This window comes from Enoplosus armatus, chromosome 16 (genome assembly GCF_043641665.1).
Source record: "Enoplosus armatus isolate fEnoArm2 chromosome 16, fEnoArm2.hap1, whole genome shotgun sequence".
In the NCBI taxonomy this organism is placed as follows: Eukaryota; Metazoa; Chordata; class Actinopteri; order Centrarchiformes; family Enoplosidae; genus Enoplosus; species Enoplosus armatus.
The window spans coordinates 2,182,944-2,210,334 of record NC_092195.1 but is presented as its reverse complement, the minus strand read 5'-3'; the positions used below and the strand labels follow the sequence as shown (position 1 = coordinate 2,210,334).

Genomic DNA, 27,391 nt, shown 5'->3' with positions numbered 1-27,391 from the left:
TCACATTTAGAAACATAATTTCAGTATTTTGTCATTTGACCACTCCCCCTATTTAAACGTGTATTACTGATTTTTCCTCTTTCTCATTTCCTGTTTTGAACCCCACATCTGATTTTATAATGGGCCCATATCGGAACCAGGTGTGGCAGGTCTCCATCGCTCCAGTCGACTTCGCTGTCTGCTTTGCCTGCTGCTGTTCAGCGATAGCAGCTTCTTTTTTTTTTTTCTCTCTGCGGAGCAGCAGATAGAAAACAAGGCCCAAAGGCTCTCTATCCTCTGTCAGTCACACCCCTCCCACTGCCCCCCCCCCCAATACACACACACACACACACACACACTGACTATAAAACAAGATGACAGACGAGGTGAGGAGCAATTCACCGGTTTCATGTTACATCTTTGAAGATGATCGTCTCCAGGTATTAAGAGCAGGAGACACCATTCAAAAATTTGACGGTGACACTCAAAAACGTGCAAAAACCCCCTCCCAGGCCGTGCCCAGGACCTCTGTTCTCTTTGTTTCATTTGTGTTGGTGTTCACCCGTGTCCCAATTTTAGGTCGGCAACTAATGAAGTAATTAGCACCGTCACTGTCAAGAGTTTGCTTTGCTAATTGTACAATCACAGTTGACGCCGTGGAAGGTCTGCGTGTACATGCTCCCCTATAACGGACATATAGGTCACAGATGTAGGTCAAAATGTATGGAGCGATTAACGTCGGCGCGTCACTGCTGCCTCGGCAATCAGCAGATCTAAACATCTAAACGTCTAATTCTCCCAAACTGAAAATGACATTGACTCCTCTTTCATTTCGATGCGTTGAGATGGGTCCGGTGATGTGGACGGATAGGATCCCGGCCGGTGTGAAGGACATTTGCGTGTCTTCGATGTGGAGAGACTAGTTGAAGGGTATAAAGCTGTTGTTGATAAAGCAGATGAGATGTTTGACTCCCTCTCGGGGGGGTTAATCCCTGATTATGCGGATAAGTGCTATTATCGGCCAATATCATAACCCCTCTGACCATCGACGCTCTTGATGGTGGCGGATAAGGTAGCAGTTGGATGCTAGCGTTAGCATCGTGCTAGCGTTAAGCTGAACTACGCCAGCATTTTGGGAGCTGACCAAGAGTCAAATGAGAAGGCTGATATCAGATGAATCTCTGATATCAGTGTCCGGTTCACAGATATAATGTCCAGGCATGTGGGTTTAGCCTAGCTTAGCGCAAGGACTGAAAAGCAGTTAGCCTGGCTATGTGAAATTGGAACGAAATGCAAACTGGTTCAGCGCTCAGCCAGTGGTCAATAATTCCAGGGAAAACAGTTGTGGTCCACGACCCGCCGATTTGCATGAGATTATAGTGCATAGATTGCATTAAGCTAAAAATAGCCACCATTTATCAGGCCAGTGGACTGGTAAATGAGAGTGGTGTAGACATGAGTGCATTTAACTCTCATTATGGCCGTGATGTTGACAAGCAGCCATCACAGAAATGTCTCATATCTGAGGGAACTGATTGTGTCGGCCGCTTGAGCTAGTGAAGCAAGCTACAAACACAACGGTGACTTGTGTTAGCAAACAGCTGCCCGTTTACAGCTCCACTGTGGCCAGTTAGCTAGCTGCTAACTTCCTGTCTGGCTGTTTGGTGCTGGGCAGGTAGTGTACAGTGGGTTCATCACCCGAGATGCATTGTAATACCAGGTGTGAACAGGGGCCAGAGATATTGGGAATTTCTGACCGCTACGATACCTTGTACTCGGCGGGGGGAAAAAAAAACCTTGAAACCTTGAAGCTCTGCACAGCCACGCACCACTACGTCCAAGCATCTCAGTGCAGTCCGGGGATCACGAGGTGGCTTTTAACGTGTGAACATAAAAAGGGTTTTATTGTAAACTGGGGCAGAGGATGTTGTTGTTGTCAGCCAGGGAAGGAGGTCCCTTAGGTCTCTCGGCGCTGACAGTGGGCCCAGTTCTTTCTACCCCAGCTCTACTCATTATTTTTAAAAAAAAGGGGGGGAGTGCGCAGCTGATCAGAGACTTGTGATGCTGGGATGATCATTCTGTGTGTTGAGTAATAAAACCTGGTTGGTTTTGTTGGAGTCTCCTGCTGTGCGAGACTTCAAAAGATCTGCACCTAATGAAGCAAAGCACTCGGTAGAGCCCAGTCTCTCAGGGTGCACTTTGCACACAACAAGCACAACAACCTGGGTTTTGTTGTAGCTCCTGCCTGTTTGACACAGTGGGACTCCCTCCTAAGGGGGTCTGCACCGGTTCATTTGGTATTTGTTAAAGCATTTCTACATGTAGCGTATTATTTTGTGTCTGACACAGCGTCCTCTTACTTTCCAGCTTTCATTATCCATGTGAGATAAGATCTAGGTTGACACTTCAGTTGCTATCATACCCTTACAGCAATATTACAGGTACACCATGGAGGTTTTTTTTTTTTTGTAAAGTTATATTTACATTACCGGTTTCCCACCAAAGCGCGCTGCATACATCCTTGATGCTTCCGAACGCATTTCCTCCCTCATAAAACATCTCCCTGAAGTCCTTGATGACTTTTCTTTTCTTTTATCATCTTCTTACTTTGAGCGATTTAGTCCTTCGTTACAAAAGCTTCTGCCAACGTTGGAGCAGTTGCTGTTATTTCACATGTGAGATTTTTGTGTTTTCATCCTTGGTTTGAAGCAGGCAGGGCTTAGTCACCACACAATCCCATGCACCAATCAGACTTCATTAACATTTGACCACTTGTAGGGTTGTGCACCTCTTGTTGCTGGGCCACTGTCGGGTCAAATCGGATCAAATCGCACCCATGGAGTCCAGCTTTTCATAAATCATAACTAAGGATGTTGTTTTATTCCCCAAGCTTTAGCTTTGATTGTTGCTAATATAGTCCTGAATATTCATCGTGATAGAGAAATTCTTTTACATGTACAGCTCTAAAAAACATTTCTCCAAAGAGTACCTTTAAGCTTTGTGAGCAGCAGGGTGGGGTTGACTTTTCTTTTGGCCCTGGGTTTTTACCTCTCAGGCCACAGAAAGGCTGCCCCTAGCCCTGTGATTTGTGAGGTTTTCTGGGGCTGTACACAGCACAGTACCATTCAGGGCTCTAAAAACGACTCACACTCAGTCTCAGTTTCCGATCATCGAAACTAAATATAACTTTGGGGCTTCTTGCGTTAAGAGCACAGAAATAATAATCGTGTTTTGGATGCAAAATCTTAAATCTTCAAAACCTTGGCTGTTCGAAAGGCTAAATGTACTGGAGTTTGTAGTGGGTAGAAGTATAAAGTAGCATGAAATACCCAAGTAAAAGTAGAAGTGCCTCAGGTTGTACCCTTAACTTTATTTCGTCCCACCCGACTTCTAAAAACCATACCTACACCCAGTGTCATATTGGTTTACACTTTAGACCTCAACCTACCCAGATGGCTCCAACAAGGGCACTGATCAAGTCCATTAATTGAGAATGGCCACACAAGCCATTTCTGAAGCACTCGAGTGTTCGCAGACACTTTTGTTTTCTCCCTTTTTGAGACTTTGCCAGTGGCACTAAGCTGACAGGGACTGGCTGAGCTGACTGCAGATAGAAACTTTCTGTCCTTATATAAAGGTCTCTTATAGCGCGACAACTTGCTGCGTCTCTTGAAAAGGTGCTTACTAGCAACAAAGTCCTGTTGTTCCTCGAGTTGCCTTTTGTTTAGTCGCAGTCCCACCGACGTCCCCCGTTTGCGTCGATGATCAGGTCGCCCGTTTGTCGAGTCGTTGCTGACGCTAATCCTCGATCCTCTGTTCTCCCTCAGCTGTCCGAAATGACCGGAATAAGAAGAAGAAGGAGAGCCCAAAGCCGGAGCTGGCGGAGAGCTACGAGCTGACAGCCGAGCTGGAGACCATCATAGAAAAGATCCGCAAGGCCCATCAAGAAACCTTCCCCTCCCTCTGCCAGCTTGGCAAATACACCACGGTGAGTTCACTGTCTTTAAAAACTGCCTTTCTGCAACTATACCTCTGCACAGTGGATCAATAAAAGTGTTCAACTTTGGTTGCGCTTCTCCGTGAGTCATAAACATAACAGAGGTACAGTGTTTCCTTTGACTCCATGAGCCTGCTTTGCCAATGGTGCCGTGCGCTCCTTTGATCCGGTCTTGCAAACTAGACGCAGAGTGCAGGGCTCATAATGATAATCAATCTCTTGTACTGTACTCTAAATCCCCCGTCTAATGCAGCCCGAGAGCTCAGACGTACACCGCTGACTGTCTAGGCCAATCCTCACCAACACTTCTTCTTCTTCTTCTCTCAATAGCTATTGATTGGACGCTACTGCTTCTGGCAAGACGAATCTCGAGATTGTTAAAAAGAAAAAAAAAAAAAGTTTTTATATGTTGCAAAAGCGAGAGGAGAAATTAAGAGAAAGAGATGTCAGGACTAGAAGACGTTGTAGCTGCCAACATCAAACCCTCATCAGGGAGATGCTTGCCAGCCAGGCAGCTGCCCGTCAGACACAAACCCGAGCCTCTACTTTTTTTTTTCTTTTGACATGTCTGAAAAGTGGAATAAATGCAGCTAATCCAACTTGCGTCATTGTTTGCTTCTGTATATCAAAACGGGCGCGGGAGCGACGCCGGGTTCGCGCGCTGATGTGCGACGGGGCTAAGCCGAGCGTCGGGATCGCCTGTCAGGGTTTTGAGAGGGCTTTATTGCCCCTGTCATCTCCCGGCAGCCGTCAAGGTTGAGAGAGCTCTGTGCCGTCCCTGAACCCCCCTCAAACCCTCAAACGCCGGGGCCCAGCGCTAAACTAACAACCCATGAAAGGCCAGATAGCGAAGGGAGATGCTAATCCACGCGGGACCTTGAAGAAGAATCTCGTCAGTTGGACACATCGGGCCCTTTGCTTGTCCAATCCCGACCCTCCTGCATCGAAAGGGACTGTGAGTGACAACGACCCCCCCCCGCACGACTCTGCACTCGTCATGACGTGGAGCAAAAGTTGGAGGTCATACAAATGTCGCGGAAACCTCTGGAGCGAGGCGCTTGGCGCTGCAAACCCTTGTTCGGCAGAGTTTTTGTGACGGCTTTGACAGGCAAACGGTTGGCACTTTGCAGGACGGCTGATGGCTCGATCACAAGCCGAGATGGCGGGCGCTTTTGATTGACACGCCGGCATGGCAGCATTGTGCAGGGAGTTGACGGCGTCTAATGTGTTTGTTTTTAAGCCGACTTACATATAGATTACAGTCGGCGGGAATGAGCCGTGATTGACACAGGCGCTCCGCAAAACATTCTTCTGTAGGGAGTGTTTGTGAGCGGGGGGGGGGGGGGGGGGGGTTATGTTTAATGATTTGGTGGTGCTAGTTTTAGTTTTGGAAGTCTCATGACACTTGTCAATCATGTGAAATGCTGCTTATACTAGATAAACAAAGCCGGCCGAGCAGCCATAATGTGCAGTAATGTCTCTCTTGTTGCGCTGATGAAAATCATTCAGTCACTGACAATAAACGTTGGAGCGGGGATGCTAAGAGATGCTCAAATGGGGCAAATTGGCGCACAGTGTAGCTATTAGCTTTCTGCTGTGTGCAGCTGTACGCTGCCTGCTGCTGCTGCATGTCGTTTCAATGTACAGTAAGCCTCCATCTCCATGACTCTTTTATTTTTCCCCTTTCAGTCCCAACACAAAGCTCCTAATCGCTCTAACCCCTCTACTCCACCCTCGTCCCATCCCCTCTCCCCCCCACCCCCGAGACGCTTTCTGATTTCACTAAATAAACAGTCCGCGTTGAGGCAAAACCCACAGCCGAAAATAGTGGGACATAATAGCAAAAATCTTGCTCCCTGGTTATGATATAAGCCAGTGTTTGCTGTTTGTCGGAGTGGCAGTCGGGCCTCAGATAAAGCCTTAATCTGGATCAGTGGTAATTATGCTTGCTCACAGGCTGTGAGAAGTTCCTCATTATTACAAGCGATTGGATCCTGATGCGCCTTTTGAGTCCTCCTCGTCGGGAAACAGAAGAGGAGCCCCCGCGCCCCTAGATTAGGTTAAAGCTCCAATTATGCGGTGAAATATTCAAATCCTAGTCTGCAGTGATTTAGGGGTTCATTGGCGGGTTAGCGGAGATAGCCGCGGCGAGTGAGAGGGGGGCTTAGCTTGACGATGAATAACGCCTCATTGACAGTGATGGCGATGAAAAACGAGCCTGGCAGCTTCTTCAAAGACAAAATAAAACATCAGCGCCTGCAGGGAGGGGGGAGGGTGGGGGTGGGGCGGGCTGTACCGTACCGTGCGTGGCCCAGCCCGGAGACATTAGCCACATTACAGTTTGTCCGCCGTCGCTATTCGTCACAGGTGCTGGCTGCTTTTACTGCCCCCCCCCCTTGCATCTGCAGGCAGGCGCCTGCTGATATACTGTGCAGCGCTCATTTCACGTCGCAACTTGTCTAATTTGTTTGGATAAATGTTCTTAAATGAAATTAGAATAATTCCCCGGCAACTTCCTTGTTTCGCGCTATTGAATTATGGGACTCGTGTAATTGACTGGGTTGGAAGGGAAGAAAAAAAAATCCAAGTGCGAATTATCTCGCCCTCCTTTTTCTTCCCTTTCCCTCTCCACCCAGAGGGAAGAGCAAGATAAGTTGCTTTAATATCAGCCACCTCCACCCCCCCACCACCACCACCACCACCACCACCACCCAACATATGTGCATTGTGCAAACACACTCTCTCTCTCTCTCTCTCTCTCTCTCACACACACACTCGGTGTCTCGGCACCCCCTCCTTCCCCATCAAATCGGACGTCAATCAGCGGAATGTGCGTCCGTAGTGCTGTTGTGTCGACTGCGGCTCGTTGTCCGTGATTTAAGCACGGCCCTAATGTGCCTCTCACTTAACCCCAGATCATATTTAATGATCTCTCTCTCTCTCTCTCTTTCTCTGTCTGCTGCCCCCCAGTTATCTCCCTCCCTCTCCCTCTCCCTCTCCCTCTCTCTCTCTCTCTCTCTCTCCCCGGGGTGGCCACACAATATATTGTTTGCTCGTGGCAGTGTCCAGAGGCTGTGGTGCTAACTGCCTCATGGTAACACCCTCCAGGGGGATTGATGCGCTGTGAAGCAGGCCTCCGCCGTCACTTCAGGGGGCTGGTTTGGGGGCGCCGCTGGATTCCAGCCCCCCTCACAGTGAAAGAGCTCCTGGGGCTGGGCTCAAGACTGATGTTGAAGTTTGCAAACATATTGAGAGCATATTGGATTTCAGCCAACGGTTGTCGTATAAGTGGGTCGGTTTTTCCACCTGCTTCTTTTTCTTCAACAGCTTCGGGGGGAGGAGGTGGGGGGTTGGGCTGTAAAACTTGGCTCACCTTCCTGCACATGATCAGCAGCCTGAGCTCGGCGGCCCAGCGATCCCGTCCTCCATGTGATTGTGAGGGTTTTGGTAGCCAAATGATCAAATGATCAAATGGAGAGACTTTACGGTTAAAACTCAAACATGGCGGATGGATTTCTTTAAGGATCAGGATGTTTAAATGTATTACTTTCAGGCCAATATATAACTGTAGGATTCAGTATTTGGGCATCAACATTTTATTCCTGGCAATACGAAGGCAGCTTTTACCCTATATAATTTAACACTCATTTAATAAATGATTAAACATGAAAACTTCATTTACAAGAGCTTTTCATTGCACAAGAACAAACTATGGATGATGGCAACTTGGGTAAAGCGTCACAGTTTTGGCCAAGTGCATTCAGCGTGCAGCTAATCTCTATAAACAGATATCCGTGCGTGAATGGAGAATCTGTAGGCGAGGGACCGGATTTTGGTGTCGGAGGCGTTCTGGTTCCCGATTGCAGCCCCCGTCGTGCGATCACAGCATTGGCCGAAATGCCGATGTCTGGCACCGATTTCGCTTTTTAATCAGTCTCAGCACCCTCGAGATTAGCTTTTTACTAGCAAATTTATCTGCGTTCAAATCGCCATCAGGCAACAGCCGACGGGTTTCCGAGAGGATGTGTGCTGCCGAAGCACTGGGATTTGGTCGAACATGGCCGATAGCGAGGTGTAGCTAGCCTCCATACAGTATTTGCCTGATAAATTGGTTACCTTTCTGCGTTCGAGAGTTAGCATTTTAAAAAGGTCAAGTCATGGTAAACTTACCATCCTTGTTCAAAGTTCTATGTCATTTTTATGAACGTATGTATATTATATATTGTTTAATGTTTTTTTTTTGATGGTTCTAATCGTATTGGTTTGTTTGGAATATAATGCCACCTTGTCACCTGGACTCTTTCTTTACATGAAGGACCGCTGTGGAAACAAGTCTTGGACATTCCGGTGCGTGATTTGATGTCCCCTTGTTACGAACCTAACTTAACAGAGCCATGTCGAGAGAAACGCCGTTGTCATTCCACAAAGTCATTTCAAGTGCGCCTACTTTGCCATGTCTTCGATGTCCATGAAACTCAACGCTTTCAGGAGCGAATTTTCTTCTTCAACGGTTCTTGTAAACACAGCATACCGACAGCAAAACCACATAAATGAATGACCTTAGTCTGGCTTCCAGTGCTGAATACTGTTCTTCCCTGACAAGAATAAAACACAATTATATTTTATTTGGCATAAATGGATAGATTACGCAACCACCCCCCCCCCTCCCTCCCTCCTTCCCCCGTGACCAGCTGTAACAGAAATCTTATCGTCTATTTCCTTTGCTGCGTTCTTCTAAAGCCACAGGGTAGACATGTGAACGCTCCCTCGGTTCCACTGTTGAAAGTTCAAAACTTGGAAATCAGAATTTGAGATTGGCTTTTGAATGAGAGATACTTTGCTTTGTACTACTGACTTCATTGCAGTTGTTTATGCTGAATAAACAGCCTAAATTTCCAAGCGGTCGGTTTTCGGAGACACGAAGCTCTCTCTGTCAGTGTCTCTTTGCCGTCGTATTTATGATCTGAAAATAAGAGGCTGTGCAACAGTCAATTACAGCAGCACAAAGGCTTTTTTTTTTCTCAGTCTCTCCCGAGGCCTGTGAGTCATACTGTGTACACTAGCATATCACAATGTTTCTGCAGACCCAGAGACCTTTTTGAGAGCACTTTTTAACGTCGTTTTTTTTAGTTATATATACATTTTAGATACATTTTACATACTTGTTTGTTTATATGCTCAAGCTCCAGCCCTGTTACATAACGGAAAAATCAAAAAAGAGGGGAAGCAGTGATGTCGTACAATGTAGTTTGCACTAGTGCCTGACATATACATGGCTGATAATGCCAGTGCACATGAGTCAGCATCTGCTTAAACGAAAGAAATGTGACAAGAAATGGCAGTAATGTAACGCCAACGCCATGTATGAGGTCATTTAGAAACAGTGTCTCCATGGTCAGCACATATCGTCGCATTGAAGGGACACTTGAGAAACGTCAGCATGTTATCATTGTATCATCAGCAGATCATCTTGACTCAAGGTCCACTTACTCGCTTTTTCCAGAGCAGGCTTCATCGGCAGATGGAGCTCGTTCGGTTGTCGTGAGGTTGGTTCATTGTCGTCACATGGCCTAACTGTGGACCCTGATAAAAGGTGGTCATAGGCAGGGGGTGGGAGAGATCCTAACCGAGGATCGGTCTGAGTCATCTCCATGACAACTGGGCAAACTCCATCCGCTGATGGAGACTGCTCTGGAAAAAGATTAGACTTGATTGAGATCACTGTTTCCAGCTAGTGTTTTGAAGGTCAAGAATATACTGTCACTTTCAAATAAACATATTACAGGACAAAATGTGGTTAAACAGACAGTCAGGTGAGCGTATTCTGAACGTTCTTGGTAAACGTACATGGTAAATTACACCTGGTAAACACCAGAACGTTAGCATCGCCTGTGTGAGCATGTTAGCATGCGGGTAGAAGTAGAGCGTAGAAACGCGAGGGCCCAGTGAAAGTCAGGAAAGGTCAAAAGCTAAAAGGAAAAAAACAGATGTCCCAGTTTAAAAAGGTCAGAGCAACCGCCAGTGTCCAACCTGTACTGTGTATACACAGTGGATTCTGTAAAGACTCAGTGTGTGAGCTCTGTCCTTGCTACATGTAGAGACTCGCTCGTGTAGAACAGATGGGCCATTCCATGTAAACCATCAGAAAACAAACAAATGATCATTAGATGCTCCATCCCCACCATCAGCAAGCACACCACAGCTTTCCCCTCGCTACACCCAAACAATTCCCCAACTGCTGCTCATTGTCCCCTCGGTCTGTCTGAATCTGTCCACCATAATATCTTCTGCTCTGATGGCCTTTTCTTTCCTTCTTTTTTTCCCCCCCTCGTCCTCTTCCCCCCCCCCTGGTTTCCCGTCATTTCAAACTCAGAGCAGCTCTGTTCAATGTTCACTTTTTAAACGGAGGTCTGGCTTACTCAGTTTGTGTAAAGAGTTGGAAGAATTTCAATAGTATGAACTATTACTGGAGACTTTGGATGTCCCATCATGGTCTGACTGCAGTTTCTGAGGCTTTCCAACCTTGGCCGGATTGAAACTCACTTAAATATTTGTATTGAATGCCTGAATGGAGAATCAGCCTCTCTACTTGGTCACCTGGTCACCTTTGGCTCCTAGAAAACTGTCATAACTTTTCACTATTTCCCAACATTGTATGATTGAATAGCTTTGATTGATTGGAAAAATTGTCAACAGAATAACTGAAAAGAAAGCAATACTTGCAGTTGCACATTTTTCTCAATATTTCTAGGACTACCTTTCTTATGCCTTCTCTCAGACAAACTGCTAATGGTGATGGAGCTTAAAAATAAAAGGAGAATATTACTATGGCAGATAAAAATGTTCCAGCTATAAGCAAAGACAGACAGAATGTGAAAGAGAGAGACCTTGTAGAATATGACGCTGACAGTGGAGGTTGATTCCAGCTTCTTTTGAACGTTTCTAACAAGTGAAGGGGAGTGCTGACCTTGATATTTTGGGATTAAACTTTGACATTTGAAGTACTGCAAAATGGTGTCCTTATCAAGGTAAAACAGCACCTGGACCAGAGTTCTAATCACCTGAATTAAAGGATACTTCTAGTTTATGACACCTTGGGTCTATTTTCATAGTTTTGGCCATCATTGGTATTGTTAATGTTTAACATTGTACTGATTAGGTCAACATCTTGGAACACAGGGACATCACTAAAAAGAAGTCCAGTGGGGGTAAGAAACGTGGGCAGTCAGAAGATCAGACGGGTTTGAAACGGAGACCCGAACCCTGCCGAACTCAAGACCAGACCCAGCCCAACATCTGGGGCTATATTTTCATTACTGCTTCTTCGTAGAAGAAGCGAGGTGCTTTCTTTGGGCCAACAGGAAGGCTTTTTTTCCCCCTTTGTTCTGGCCAATATGTCAAGACCAGCTTAACCTTTTCTAAGACGAACATGGCCGGTAAACTTAGTCTTTCCCATCTGAACGTGACAGTTCAACAGTCTGTTGCACAGTCTTTGCACAACAAAACAAGCCCAAACCCAATGCAAAACCCAATACCACAATACCGGTACCTGTCTGGTTCAGGTCAGGTAGCAGGACTCCATCACAAAATGCTTACATTTCAGGTGCGCTCAATCTAGCTTTTAACCGCCAAATAAAAGGGGTATAGATCATTTGGTCGGTTTGCTTACAGTCTGTCCGATCATCCATCTGCTCGTGTTTCTTGACTTGCTCCCAGATCTCAGCAATTGACCTGAAAAGTACAACGACATCATAGCTGATAGAAATGATGACCTCAACTACCGAAATAAGTTGTAATAAACAGGAATTATCTTTCACAACCAGTGCCGTTGAAGGTTTGCAGGGTTTTTTCTCTTGGCAAAGAGCCAAAGTAAATAATCAGAGAGAACGCACCAGAGGTGGATGACACCGACTGCCGTGTGATTATGAATCAATCAGAGGCCATAAATCAACAAACTGATGCGTCAATCTCAGCTCGTCGCGTCGCCATCCATGAGAAAAACCTCCCAGGATTCATGCAACGACTTATCCCCCACCCCACCCCACCCCACCCCCCGTGCCTCTCTGCTGTCACATGCTTAACTCTCCTCCCTTTCATCTGTCATTTCCTCTCTTTCTCTCCTCTCCCCGGCGTCTTACAGCACTTTTACTTCCACTTTTTCCCTCTTTCCGCACACTGCGATCTGTGGCTATGTCTTTATTGCTCCCTGGCTTCCATCCATCCCCACTCCCCACCAGAATTCGTGTAGGTTCTGGACCGTATATATCTGTATTAATGGCACCTCTGGCTTCAAACCGCTCAGTGCTACCTGTCACAGCTCTGTTTCTGCATCCCGTCATTGCAAGAAGAAGCATCCCACTGACACTGTTACACTCATTATCGCATGGCTCGGCCACCCCGGCTCAGCTCAGCGCATTCGCAAACAACAATCCTGCCAGTGTTTTTGAGAGCTCAGGTCTTATGGAGCCTATTTACTGTATGTGTGACACATATAGAGCGAGAGTGAAGAGGGTGCACTGAGGAGATCATTAGCAGCAGCCTGTGCAATGACGAAAGTAGCTGCCTCTTCGCCTTACTCTCTGTTTGTGTCTACATATTTGTGTGTGTGTGTGTGTGTGTGTTGCAGAACTCGAGTGCAGACCACCGTGTGAGGCTGGACCTGGGCCTGTGGGACAAGTTCAGCGAGCTGGCCACTAAGTGCATTATCAAGATCGTGGAATTTGCCAAACGAGTGCCTGGCTTCACGGGGCTGACCATCGCGGACCAGATCACGCTCCTGAAAGCTGCCTGCCTGGACATTCTGGTGGGTGTTGGTGCTTTTGTTTTGTTGTTTAGGGAATAGGACTACTCTTGTTAAAGGTCCCATATGATGCTCATTTCAATCTCTATATTTTTATTCCGGGACTCCACCAGATTAGCTTTGCGTGATTCCCGGTTCAAAAAAGTCCTTATTTATCTTCTCCTGGTCCTTTCTGCAGCCCCTCAGTTCCCCCCCTCTGTCTGAAACAAGCCGTTTTAGACAAACTGAACAACCTCCAAACACTTGAAGAGTAGTTCCTGAGCAGAGCGCTCCAATAACTCAGACAGACTGAGCGGGTGGATGAGCGTCCCTGTACTTGGTGGGTGGTGCTGTGCCTGGAGTAGATGACCTGCTGGGGGGGCGTGGCTGAGTGCTGTGACAGTATAGTTGTGACATCACAACCTTACGGACATCCTGACGGCTCGTTTAAAGGCACAGTGTCTGAATACGGGCCGTGCACATTTCTCCATGGACTGAGTGTTTTGATACTTTCACAGTATTTACACAGCACCTAGACCACTTTCTACAACATGGGACCTTCAAAGGTTCTTCGTGGAGTTTTCAGAAGGTCATCATTTGCGCCCGCACTCTGTAGGCAAAAATAAACAAGACATCAGTTAGTCTCATGGATCATGTAGCTGGTGAAGCAATTTGGCAAGCTCGCCAACTAACAGATCCACGCAGATAGTATTTTGCTCGCGATAACGTTAGCGAGCAAGCAGGTTAAAGTCAGCCAGCTAGCTGTAACTTAGCTACGCTAAATGGATCTGGCGTTGGTTGCTTCGTAACGTTAGCTGATGAAGTAATGTGCAAATGGCAAAAGTTAGCCAAGTTAGCAGCCAGATCAGCCCCAGAAGTCTGGATGAATTAGCCGACGTTCTCCACAGACAGTATTTTGCTAGCAATTCAGCCACCTTGGCAAGCAAGCTACATGGACTACGTGGCTACTGTAGGGGAGCTGAACATGGAGCTGAAGAGAGGCTCAGGCACTCTGGAGCGTCACATCCTTTGGATTTTCCCGGGAAAACCGTTCCCGAGTCCTTTTCACAGAAATCAGTCCACAGGCTGTTACAGGCAACCAAGAAAGTCGGTGAGGGACTCACTTTTTAAGTTACGTTACAATCCGTGCACACATTGGCAATACAAAGCAATTAATGCATGGAAACTGTTACCAAGCGTATGTGACCCGGAGGTTTCAAGTTTTCACGTCACTCACGTGTAAGCTGCGTACTGGACCATGATTGGCTCCAGAGAGGCTTTTCACAGATGAATGTGAAAACGCACACAAAGTAACAAGAAGCAGTTTTGACGGGCGGGGGACTTTAAAGAAAAGCGAAGGGAACACAAGAAAGTCAAGGAACTAGCCAGTTGACTAGTATGGTATCTAACAATCTATAGGTACTACGGCTTATCTGAAACCTGGTTGAAAAGCACAACAACAAAATGAAGTTGCTAGTCCGAGGCTTCTTTAAATGGATAAAAACTGCACCAAGGAAACATAATTTCCCTGCCTTTAACAGTCCTATGTAGACTACAGAGATAAATACATAAGTCAAAAGGTTTGGTTTTTCACCCTTAACTTCTGAAATGCTGGTTTTTATTATTTATTTATGTTTTATTTGAGTCATTTTGAAAGCCACAAAAGAAGAATCCGCCACACAAGGTCGGTGATCAATTTCTGCCCCAATGGCTTTCCGTATTGAAATTTGAATATCTGAAAAACGCATATTCGCAAAAACATCTGGTAGACCGTTGACCCAGCCATGCCCAAACTTGGCATGCATCATCTCTGGCCAAACTAAAATTGGCAAATGACATTTGGCTGACGTTCATAGTAATGAGAGGGACCTGGCAACACCGCCGGCTCCATTTTTTTTTATTTATTTTTTTTAACGTTCACAAAGTACTTTTTAATAGTGAATTTGTGACAGTACTGTGACTTTGTACGGCCGTGTGGAAGTGATCCAATCAGGGCTTAGCCAGTTGTGACTGGGTTTGATAGGAATGCCCACTTGAGCTCACATCTGTGCAAATGTCCCATTTCCAAAATGTTCCAATACTTTGGAATCCACAAATCTACCAGTCTATCCATCAGCCATCAGGTTGTGCACAGTGTTCCAGACGCTTTCCTGCCTTTTTGTCTGCATTAGTCATCATACTGTGAACCAGATTCCCTTTAAAAGAGTCAAAGCTGCACAGTTTAGAGGCTTCTTCAGTCGTGCTGAACTCTTGAAATATTCAGTAATGAGCTAAAAACCCTCCCCAGAACTGTCTAAGCAGTGCCATAACAGTTACATAACCATACCTCTTCTCCAGACAGAGCGTTGTCTGCTTCTCTGTATTCTAATATTTATTTTCTAATTTTCCCTGTTGTTCCTGGGTGTGTAAGAATCCATTAATTCGTTTAGGCTGCGTGGCGAGTCGATAGCCTCAGATCTGCGGCTGGGGGGGGGGGGTTTAACCTCAAACCCAGCTCCCATCAGGCCAATCTTCCAACCTTATTGGATGACCTACTCGGGGGGGGGGGGAGTCGGGAAGATCCGATTAATTGATCGAGCCAGTCCATTCACTTCCTCATGCGGAGGAGCCGTCTGTAGCGGAGATTAGATTACACACGCACAAACATTTTTTAGCCTCTAATCTTTTTTCTTTTTTCTTTTTTTTTTAAAGGGGGGGGGGGGGGGGCTCCGCATTCGTTAATGTTGCCGTGTGTTATTTAGGGGGCACAGAGGTGGAAATGTGTGCAGAGTCGGCCGGCTGTTTGTTTGTTGTTTAGGAGTTGTTAAGCGGAGCGATGTGCTGTACTAATGCAGCCGCAGTAATGAGATGGGGGGGGAAAAGGCAAGCGGCTGTCTCTCTTCCTCTCCCGTCTCCCTCATGCATGCTTGGCTGTTGTGGGTGGGTGGGTGGGGGGGGGGGGGGGGGGCAGCGATTTGATTAGCATTCATTGGTCAGAGGGAGAGGAAGGAAAAGAAAGTGATGACAGGCTTGTTATGTGACATATGGTTATGATTGACTCTCAGTACTAGCAGTGCTAGTAATATAGAAGTAATATTAGAAGTGGATGTAGTATGAGTAGTTTTAGTGTTATTTACCTAAATGTGGTAAATTCTACTTTTTATATATATATATATATATATACAGTATATATGTATATATAGATATATGTATATATCTATGTCCAGCACCACTAAAGGGATACTTTGACATTTTGGGAAACACTACACTAAATACGAAGCTAGAGCAAGGACACGGTTAGCTTAACTTAGCACAAAGGTTTGGGGGGGGGGGGGTGGCGCTTGCCTGGCTCTGTCCAATGTTCTTCCCACCAGCAGCTCTAAAGCAAAGTAGTTAACACGTTACATCTTCTGTGTTTAATTCATCCACACAAAAAGTGGCAAGTGCAAGTGGTCCGGGCTAGCTTCCAGTCTTTATGCTAAGCTAAGCTAATTGTCTGCTGGCTACAGACACGAGAGTCGTATCGATCTTCTCGGCAAACTCTCGGCAAGAAAATGTTACGGAAGCAGTTCGGTTTCTGGTGTGACACCGCGGACATTCTTCGTGCTCAATGAATTTCTTGATATGAAATATAACAAAAATGAGTAAAAACACTTATTTGTGATTACATTAGGTACCACTTTCTCATAATTCATTAATGGTTGCTTTGTTAATTAGTCCTTTACTAATAACTTACAGATCTGTTATAAGCAATTAAGAAGAGCTATTTTAGGAGGTGCCAGGTTTTGCAAAGCATTAACACATGATTTATTAGCAGTATAACGCCTTTATTTAAAATGGAAGTGGCACACAAGTGGTAATAAAAGCTGCCGAGACTGTCTCTCACTTTTCCAAAATGTTTAGACTAACTGAAGGGGAAATTGGAACCCAGTGTGGCTGACACAGACTAGAGGTTTTGCATATGATGGCGCTAGCAGCAGCTGGCCTCCTGTCAGTTGCGAAGACGTCTGCGGAGCAACCAGCCAGCGCTCTGCAGGGAGGAACACCTTCGCTCCTCGCCTTTGCAAACTGCCGTCTTATATTTGGGGATAATCCACCAGACTGCAGGAGTCTTCTCTCCCCTCCTTCTCGTCGCCTCTTCGCGAGTCTTTAGAGGAAAGCCAAAGAGAGGTGTACATGAATGAGCCACTCCTCCAGTGTCTGGGAGCTCCACGCTGCCAAGCCTTGAACCACCGCGCACGCACACACACAAACCGTGCGAGGCCTGTTTGATTCCGTCTCCCTCCCAGACACGTCGGCGATTATGTAACCGACAGAAATAGAAGCACGACTAATTCTAAGTGCGACGATTACGCAAGTTTCAAGTCCCGCCGAGTTGGTTTTCATACGTCAGTGAAAAGGAGTGGAAATGATGCCCGCTTGGGAAGTTTGGGGAACACGTTCAGAAAAGTGAAAAACACCACAGCTGCCTGAGTGTGTTGGGATGGGACAACATGCTGACACGCCTGTTGTAGCCGCAGTTAAAAGAGCGAGTCAGTTTCTATTTTCTATTTTCCATTCGATTTCCTAATGAGGCGCCGCAGAACTGCAGTGTCATGGGTTCGATTCCCGGCCGGGAACCTTTGTCTCTCAGTCTCTCTCTCTCTCTTTTGGTAATTGGTAACACTTTATATTAAAAGGTACACATATTCACCATGAATTACTTGCTTATTAGTATGCACATTTGTAGCATATTGGCTCTTTATTAGTCATTATAAAGCACTTAATTAATGCCTTACTCTGCATGACCATATTCAACAACTACATCTATCTAACTTAATCTATTGTTATGTAACAAAACGGCACAGAATTATGTGGACACTATTAACACTTTTTTTGTTGTTTTGTGTTTTGTCACATAAGAATAGATTAGATTTATTAAGTGTTAATAAGGGAGAGTGACTGCTCTTATGAGCAAAGCACATTAAGATCAAAATTCATGTACAACAACTTCCCTACTTACTACTAAAGTTATTGATCAGTTAATGGCCTAGTAGAATATGCTCATGCATTAATAAATCCTTTATGATTACTAATAAAACGCCAATATGCTACTAATATGCATGCTAATGAGCAACTAGTTAATGGTGAATATGTGTACCTTAATATAAAGTGTTACCAAAAGATTTTTTTTTTTCCCCCAACCCAAATTGTGCTCGCCTCACTGGCATGTTTAAATGACTGGTGAAGGAGCTATTAGCCATTAATAGAGCCATCAGTTGCGGCAGAAAAGTACACACTCCCCCGGTACGTGCGCCCGTGACGGACACGAGGAGTGAGGGAGGAAGTGGTACAGGATGAAGGCTGATCTGCATTTTGGTGAGGGGAAGGTGAAAACCCATGATTTATGCATGAAGATGCATATTTATGTGAGGCGTAAATGCAAAGCAGCCAGATCACATCCAGGCACAACCTGGATAAATGAATGCTGATGAACGTGAGGATTGTTGTTGTTTTTTTCCCCCCGCCTGTGTGTGTGTGTGTGTGTGTGTGTGTGTGTGTGTGTGTGTGTGTGTGTGTGTTTAACTGGTCCAGTTGCGGCGCCACATGATGGATGGATGGATTTTCGGAGTTTGCATTGACTAAGTCGCACTTGTCAGATGTGACAGAGCGGTGGAGTGAACTCCCAGGGACGCGCGGAGGTGAGAAGTTGAAGGCCGCCCGTGATGACTTTCCTGGCTCTCGCTCAGCCATCAACGTCCACCCACCAGCGCATTTCTATGGTGAAGGGCGTAGATATTGTGCACAAGGGCCGGGTGAGAGAGTGTCAGAGGAAAGATCAAACACTATGTGTGTATATGTGTGTGTGTGTGTGTGTGTGTGTGTGTGTGTGTGTGAGCGCAGGCCTGGCCAGCCGGTGCGAGTCACCGCCAGTAGCCATGTTTTATTCTGTTTCATGTTGCAGACACGCCTGCCACTCACTGTCAGAGCCAGCCCACTCAAATAGCTTCAAAGGCTACTGTAGGCTTCACATCCACCATCAGTTGCTTCATTAGGTGTACACACACACACACACACACACAGGAGTGCAGCAGGAGACCTAAGAGGTTATTCTCTTTGAGTGTGTGGAAGGTCATTGTTTTGGTTGTGCTTGTTGTCCCTGCTGCTCTTTATGGGAAACTTGTCAGACCTGGTTCGGACTTCTGACACAGAGTCCGCCCTGGTTAGCAGCTTATGGTAGGTGGTATCAGGTGATTAAACCTTCATTTTTTTTTGTGTGCGTGTGCATTTTCTGTCCTCGATGGATTCTGATTAGCTGCATCAGTTGACTGTTTCAGCCACTTGGGGGCAGCGTCACAATCACCTGATATGTATAGATTTTTTTCCCCATATAAAAGCTGCTAAACGTTCCCATGTGTGCACCGGTAAACCGGACGGGAAAAACCAAAACAATGTGCTAAAAAGAAGGGGGCTAACAAAGCTGCGTAAAGCTGAGGGGAACCGGAGAGCTGGTGCTAATTCTCGGTTTGTCACTACAAGCAGCGACTTTCACATTACACGTGGCTATTTGGTCTGTTGTTAATGCAAAAACATGTTGATTAGTGCAGCTTTAAATGTGTTGTTTTTTTTGTTTGTTTTTTTACAAAAAGTATTAGCATTTGGGTGAACTGACCCTTCAACATTTTTTCGTAATATGGTGGGGTGGGAGGGGGTTATATCAGAGCGTTAGCCCTCTGTTCTTATTAACATCGAAAAGACACCTTTCTGATCTTCAGGGGGGGGGGGGGCCAGAGGGTGTAAACATTAACCATTCAGAAAAATGCATAAGGAACTGGAGAGTGCAATAAATGTGCTTCCACTCACCCAGAGCTAAAGGACAGTTTCAACTCCAAAGACTGCGAGTCCCCTCTTTGTCTCACCGTGTTGTAGCTCCATAGGTTTGAGTGCAGCGGCACATTGTTCTACAAGATACGCTGCATGCTGTCTTTCTTTGCAGGGGTTCATCATAGCAAGTCAACAGTGTCTAAATATTACAAGCATGCGAAGGAAATGATGCTTATTTGCACCTTTTATAAGAGGGTTTATGAGTTGCAAGTAGTGGCTTTGTTAGTGGTTAATACATTTACTAATGCTTTATAGATCAGTTATACGCGGTCAGCCGGGTTGCATGGTTTGTACCTTGTGGCCACTTACTTCCGGAAAAGGACTGCAGAGGATCCGCACCAAAATCCATTTATTAACAACTTATTCATCATTTATTAATGGATTATCAACATTAAGAACTGCATTAGAACCAAATAAAAAGAATGAACGCCGGCCAAAGGGATTTTTGCGCAACCTGGCAAAATGTGTTGTTAATGGATAACAGATCTGTAAAGCACTAGTAGATTATTTAATAACCATTAAAAAAGAAATCCTTTATAAAAGTATGCCTTATTAGAACATGGCACCATTAAAGGTGCCGTATTGTAGACAGTGAGACCTCCATGTCTTGTTTGATTATAAAGCAGGTCTGGGTGCTGTATAGATACTGTGAAAGCATCAAAACGCTCAGTCCACGGAGAAATGAAACTCAGTATTCAGACACTGTGCCTTTAAACGAGCCGCCAGGACTTCCGTAAGGTTGTGATGTCACAACTATACAGTCTGCCAGCTGCAGAAAGGGCCAGGAGAAGATAAATAAGGACTTTTTTCAAGTGTGAATCATTCAAAGCTGCTCGAGTGGAGTCCCAGAATAAAAATATAGAGCTGGAAATGAGCGTAATATGGGGCCTTTAAATTGGGAGTGAGTTTCTTTTACTTTGGTTTGACCAGTCTGTGATTGACACTCAAGTTTAGATTCACAAATGTAGCCATGGCCTTAAACGTTTTGCTGAACGAAGCAAGGAAATCAGAGAGAGTGAGTCGGTGACCGTCTTTGCGTGTCTTTCTTTTGTCTGCCTCACGCTCACATAACGAAGACCGATGACTTTCACCCTGAAATTCGGTGGCTTTTAGCGGAGCGTTTTAGTGTCCACATGACAAGTGAATGCTTTTCCGGAGCCTTTTCCACACTGACAAGAATTTAAAGCCTGAGGTAAACACTCAGTCTGTGTCAGTTCTTGCAAATAAAACCGCTCAACTTAAAAGATGCTCAAAGCCACACTCTATAAATCAGCCCCCAACTGTACGCTAAATCCCTGCTGACTAATCCTCTCCCCGCCTTCCTCCTCTCCCGGTCAGATCCTGCGCATCTGTACGAGGTACACCCCCGACCAGGACACCATGACCTTTTCAGACGGGCTGACCCTCAACCGGACGCAGATGCACAACGCTGGCTTCGGCCCGCTCACCGACTTGGTGTTCACTTTTGCCAACCAGCTGCTGCCCATCGAGATGGACGACACGGAGACAGGCCTCCTCAGCGCCATCTGTCTCATCTCCGGAGGTGGGCGAGTCAGGGTGGAGGGGGGGCAGAGCGCCGGGCATTTAGTCAGGGGAGGGGAAGGGACAGTGGGGAAAAGACGGACAAGATAAGAACACAAACATCAGTGTGAAGCACTGCTTCCTTAGCAATGCATCATCACGGGTATGTGTGAAAGCTGGGGGCAGCATGTTCCCTTTGCAGTTTGTTACATTTTAAAGTCCAACCTTTTGCAGGTAAAAAAATCGCGATCGTGATTTTCAAGTTATTATTAGTATTGTTGTCATCATTTTTTTCCCCCTGTTTTTTGTCGATAAAGGGAATTAAAAAAAAAGGTCTTTTGGGGATGTAGCAGAAATGTCTCTGCAAGCCTCTGATCGGGCGTGCCGGCGTCCACGTTTGATCGACAGCTGAGCCGGGAGGGGCAGGGAGAGACAAAGCAAAACAAACTTGTGTTAGCGGTTACCATTCAGCACCTAAAAACGGACAGATGTTGCGCTGCAGCCGACTAGCTAATCGGCTGTCTAGCGGGCAAAGTGGCGTCAGCGGTGCGCGTTCACCCCAGCTGATGTTGTGTTTTGGTCGCTCTCTCGACGAGTTGAGATGCGACACGAGACGCGTGTCAATGCTAGATAAGAAGGGGCCGTTAGCTTGGAAGCTAATGTAAACTGAGGACGTTTTTTGTGTTGTGTGTGTGTGTGTGTGTCACCGTCAGCAAAGATAGAACGCTGACAGTTACTGATTCATGCAAAGACTATATCAGACATAACACAAATGAAAAGCATAGCATAGCATTCAATACATTTTTACACTGCAGTTTTACAGTGGTTTAAGGAGGCTAATGTAAGCTAATGTTAGCAAACTTGAGATAGATCTTGATGACATCTTTGAACTGATTCAAGAGAATCGGGGGGAAACGAGGGGGAAATTCAGGGGGCGCTATTATCCTGTTATTACCACCTTTGGCCACTTGTGGCCGCTGTTCAGGAAACATACATCAGAATCAAAATCAGAAATACTTTATTGATCCCCCGGGGAGACTTGCTTTAAAATTAAATGATTGTAAGCGTTATATGCAAAGAATTTCTCAGTCCAGAAAGACGAAGAAAGAACAACATTGTCACTAGTATATGCACGGACAGGGGGCACGAATATGAAACCAAACAAATATAGAATATACATTACAAATCAGATCTGTATGCTGAACCTGAAAAAGATGGTGCAATTTAATTTCAGTCAACAGTATGTCTCATGTAAAAAGAGTTACATCAAAGTAGATCATTTTGAGGTCTTTTTTTTCTTTTGCAATATCTTTGCTAATCATCTTGTGACCCTCTCAGATTTAGCTTGTGACCCCCTTGGGGGATCCCGACTCCCAGGTTGGGAAACAGTTTTGTAAAGTGTCAGGTATGTGCAGCTTCAGCCAAAAAAACAAAAAACAAAAACCTGTCTGTCTGCACAATCCCATAACGCTCCTTCATTATTTCGGTAAGACGGATGCTTTTTGCAGCCTGATTGCATCATAGATTTAGCATAAATTTGGATGTAAAGATATAAACAGAGTTGATAGTGATGCCTCGGAGTGCATCGAGTGGAAGGATTAAACTGATCCACTCCACATTCAAACCGCGCTCGACTGCTCTCCAATTCAACGTAGTCAGCCCGTATAGATCTCTCCGGTGAAATATCGAGCGGAGCTGCAGCCCAGTTTGGGATGAAAGTGCGCCAGCCTCCACGGGAGTCTGAAACCAGGTCAACCACAGGTTGCTGTCAGCGAGGCGGCACGATCCTGACTGCCAAATATGGGAGGGAGAGAGGGTGGGGGGGGGGGGTAGGGGGAGTGACGTGCAGGTATGTCACAGTAGCGTCAGTCAGCGGAATGGATTGTTTGAACTTCCCTTGCGGAGGAAATGAGCCTGCTCTGGTTGCTTTCCACCAAGGTGCTCAAGTCAGGCTACACACACACACACACACACATTAACTCAAAGGTTTACTGTACGTCCAGCAAAAGTCACACAGCTTCAGTTCTCATCATCACTCTCCTCTCAGGCTCCAGGTTTTTTCGCTCAACAATGTATGTATTTATACACTCAATCCCCAGAGACTCGGCAAATATTACGGGCTCTTGCGTAATCCACGGACAGTGCGAGACACCTCTGATTGCATCTGTAATCACACACCTCGACTGCAGGTCCAGCGGCTGCTGACTTCCGTGCACACACTGCCACCTCATGGCCTGATGGTGTAGTGTGTGTGTGTGTGTGTGTGTGTGTGTGTTCAAGAACAGACCCAACTTGAAACGTAATCTTCAATGTCTTACATGACATTTTCATTATTATACTCTAACTTTTAAATATTAAAGATAAGTGAGAGAAGGCCTCGTTTTTAGGGTGTGTAGGGTTGCAACAATTATTTAAATTATTGTTTTTGCTTTTTTTTAATCAGTTAATGAGTCTATATGTCAGAAAACCAACGAACAGTCAAATCATATTAAGAGTGAGAAAAAGAAGCAAATCCTCCCGTCTGAAAAGGTGGAACCAGAAACCTCGCTGAAATACCACGGGGTCAGTCGTTCCAAATTGAGTTCAAACCGGCAGAAATGTATTTTAAGTGTCTTTAAAGATTAGACAAATCAAGCCAGGTGGAGGTAGGATAAGAAACTTTCCCAAGAGAGCAAACACGTCAAGCTGAATTTTTGGGGAAATACACATTAAAACTGTTGCAGGACACGTCTGGAAAATTTCACTTTGACGGAACGGTGCCGCCGTTATGTATGAATATGAAACTCTCAGCGTTGACAGCGACGGCGTGGGATAACACGATTTCAAAAAGGAAAACTACTGTTTAATGCAACTCGGGTTATAATTTTTGTAGCTCTGGACATCAGCTCTATCCGTTATGATGACATTATACTCACCAAAAGCCACTGCTAAGATCTCAGAATGCAGCCAGGCGATCAGACAAGGTGTAAACTAGTTTTTCCCCAGATTGTCTACTACTGTTTCTGGTGGTAGTGACCCCTCATTTCACAGGAAACGTTACCATCCTCCTTCGTTTTCTCTGTCAAAGAAGTTAGAATTCGGACCGACTTTTAACACCTTAGTTCTGAGATCTCAGAAATCACTATGACCTTGAAGCTGTGCTACAAAACACAAAACCCAAGTTGTAATAAAGCACTGTTAGCTGCGGTTGTGTGATCTGCTGGAGCTCGCAAAACAGCAAAATGGTAGAGAAATGATATTGTAAAAGGAAATAAAGGAAGCTTGGTCTTCCCCACATTGACAATGGCCGAATGTGAGGTATAATAAAGTCAAAGAAAAGCCACGAACGTGAATCACGTCCGAGGAATGTACCAGAAACCTGGAGTCAAAAGGAAACTGCCCACTGAAAGGTCCCGAAATACACTTTAAAACCTCCAGTTATCAGAGCTTAGCACCGCTACTCAAGTTATCTAATTGTAGCCATCTCTGCAATATCTCCTCGGCAGCAAATGAGTTGACATAATGAGATAAGCTCTCCCTTCTTAATCAAGACAGGCGTCACGCTATGACACACGCATTAGCCTCTAGCTTGTCTGAATCGGATAAAGCCAAGAGATGGATCTGTCATGATTGAGCTCCAAGTTTGACTGGATTTGTGTGTGTGTGTGTTTGTGTGTCAGACCGTCAGGACCTGGAGGAGCCCTCCAAGGTGGACCAGCTCCAGGAGCCGCTCCTGGAGGCGTTGAAGATCTACGTGAGGAAGCGGCGGCCCAGCAAACCGCACATGTTCCCCAAAACCCTGATGAAGATCACAGACCTGCGCAGCATCAGCGCTAAAGGTAGGACGGACATCAGCTTGCAGTGGCGGGCAGGTGATTGCAGTGTAGGGCCACTTCGGTCTCAGTATGCCTTGGACAAACTAGGTGGTACAACCTCAGCAAGTGTTTAAACCTGTTCTCAGTGGCCACACTTCCAAAAGAGGATAATGCGCGTTCATGGTGTTCGAGAGAGAAGTTCAAAGCCTGCCTACTTTCACATGTCCGCACAAGTCGGCCAACCGCGGCATTAAGTAGGCGTGATTGTCGAATTGTCTGTTTCGGAAAACCGTTGTGGTCGCAGCCCTCTCCATAGAGCTGTTAGAAGGTCATGGTCCGCCACCCTGCATATGTCGGCCACCCAACGTAGCTACAATGTATTCTCAGAAGCACCGAGACTACTACTGTCAAGGTATTCCGGCAACTTTGAAAACAAATTCATTCCTGTGACTGCTGAGAATGCTACAAAAGGCAGTGTTGACAGTGCACTGGTGATCTTGAACAGTCTCATAACAACCCGTATTTATTACTATAATAAACGAATCAATTTGTTTTATTAACGGTGGATCAAATGATCCAATGCGAAAGGTGTTGCCGTAGAGAACTCTGCAGTTTCCTTCAGCTATGCCTGGATTTTTAGCATCTTTTAGCTTTGTTTTGGTTTTTGTGGGTTGTTGGTTTTTTTCACCTACAGGCAGCAATAAACTAACTTTACACTACCTACCCAGCACCAAAACAGAGAAGGTTAGCCACTAGGTGGCTAGGTGACCAGAAACACGACTCTACGTGAATGCTAAAGGCCTCGCTATGCTTCAAACTAACCAGGTTATGGCAGCCATAACAACTTTATAAAGCCATTTTCTGTCATATGTAGTGTTTTCAGTTGGTTGTGGATCTAGATTGGATTAAGTTCAGAGCAGGACTCCTCACAAAAGGAACATAAAGAGCGAGCACATTACCTCGCTCTTAACTTCTCTGGCTGAACTGGCTGACTGTAGAACGCCATTGACTTGAACTTTCTGTTGCTAACTTTTAATGCACATTCTGGACCGGCTCATAGTACTGAGCCTTTAACCCCATATGAGCCTGAGTGTACTTTGAGATCCTCAAAAGGCCCTCCTGCCCCTCTGCAGACCTGGGCCCCCTGACTTTGGAATGACCTGCCTGAAGAAGTTATTGTCGACGCCCCTATGCTTTATCCCCTTTTGTATCCTTTCTTTAAATCCCATCTTTTAAACTTGCCCTTTTTGTAATGTTGCATAGGTTCGTCTGGTTGCATTACCAGCTTATGTTCTTACTGATGCTTTTACTGTTTGTGCTGGTTTTATATGTCTCCTAATCCTTTTGGGGGTTTTTTAAGAATCATTTATTTTGGGTTTAACTCTTAAGTTTTAGTTTTTTTCCTTATTTGGTGCCCTCTAAAGCAGCAGCAGACCTTACTTTTTGTGCACTTTGCACAATAAAAGTGAAATTACCAGCGTAAAGTTAATATGGAGATTGCTGCTGCTGAATTGCACAAGATGCCTAACCAGAGAAATCATCTTGATTTTACTCACAAGTGTGTAAAAACATGGGACTTGTGGGTCATGTGGGTGGTTATACATGGGGGAGATCGTATTGTCACGTGTAATCATTGACCTGTCATCCATCATGATGAAGACAATGAGATGTGGTTTTGAGCCTCGTTTTTGGTCTTGCAGGAGCTGAGAGGGTCATCTCTCTGAAGATGGAGATACCGGGTTCCATGCCGCCACTCATCCAGGAGATGCTGGAGAACTCGGAGGGCCAAGACGGCCAGAGCAGCAGCAGCAGCAGCAGCAACAGCAGCAGCAGCACTTCAGCTGAGGCGGGGGCCAGCCCCAGCAGTAAGGGCAGCTCCAACGAGGACGCCGCTGCTGTTGAGTCGCCAGAGTCCCTGGACACCGAGGGGGCTACAGCCACACCGCCCAGTGACGAGCCCTAGGGTGCCTCCGAAACTCTCTCTGACATTCCTTTGCACAAAAAAGGAACCGCCGGGCAAGGCACCCCTACAACCCCCTCTACCCCAGCTCCTTTGCTTGGTATTACGTTATCTTTATATCCTCGTCCTATTTTTCTCCACCACCCCCCCCCCCCCCCCACACACACACACACACAAAAAAAATCCCCTAAAAAGAAAACGTCAACACGGAGGCCTCAAAAAGGATCAATGCTTTGTGTATAATTCCGAATTGAGCTCTTATTCGGCGCGGTCTCTCTGGGACAGGGACTGGGACAGGGAGGGCGTGGCACTCGCAAAAACCGCCAGAGATGATACTCCTCAGGTCTCCTGTGTAAATTCTTAACTGCATGACGGGAGTTTGATAAGTGGTTTTACTCCTCCCCCCCACCCCACCCCCCTCTCTTCTCTCTCTCTCTCTGTCCTCATCTCTTTTCATCTCTCGTATTGTCGGCATACGTACATTGTACATACCATCGTATGGTTAGATCTCTGTTTCT

General features: G+C 45.8%; 1 protein-coding gene across 2 annotated transcripts in view; it reads left to right on the top strand.

The window, feature by feature from the left end:
• Positions 1–26,876, top strand: part of LOC139299415 (retinoic acid receptor beta-like) — a 100,202-nt gene extending 73,326 nt beyond the window's left edge. For both annotated transcript variants that reach the window (XM_070922316.1, XM_070922317.1), the window contains exons 4-8: positions 3,807–3,967; positions 12,603–12,779; positions 20,937–21,141; positions 24,779–24,937; positions 26,614–26,876. In XM_070922316.1, coding sequence (XP_070778417.1) covers positions 3,807–3,967; positions 12,603–12,779; positions 20,937–21,141; positions 24,779–24,937; positions 26,614–26,876 — 965 coding nt within the window. The remainder of the gene's footprint in view (positions 1–3,806; positions 3,968–12,602; positions 12,780–20,936; positions 21,142–24,778; positions 24,938–26,613) is intronic.
• Positions 26,877–27,391: the final 515 nt, after the last annotated feature.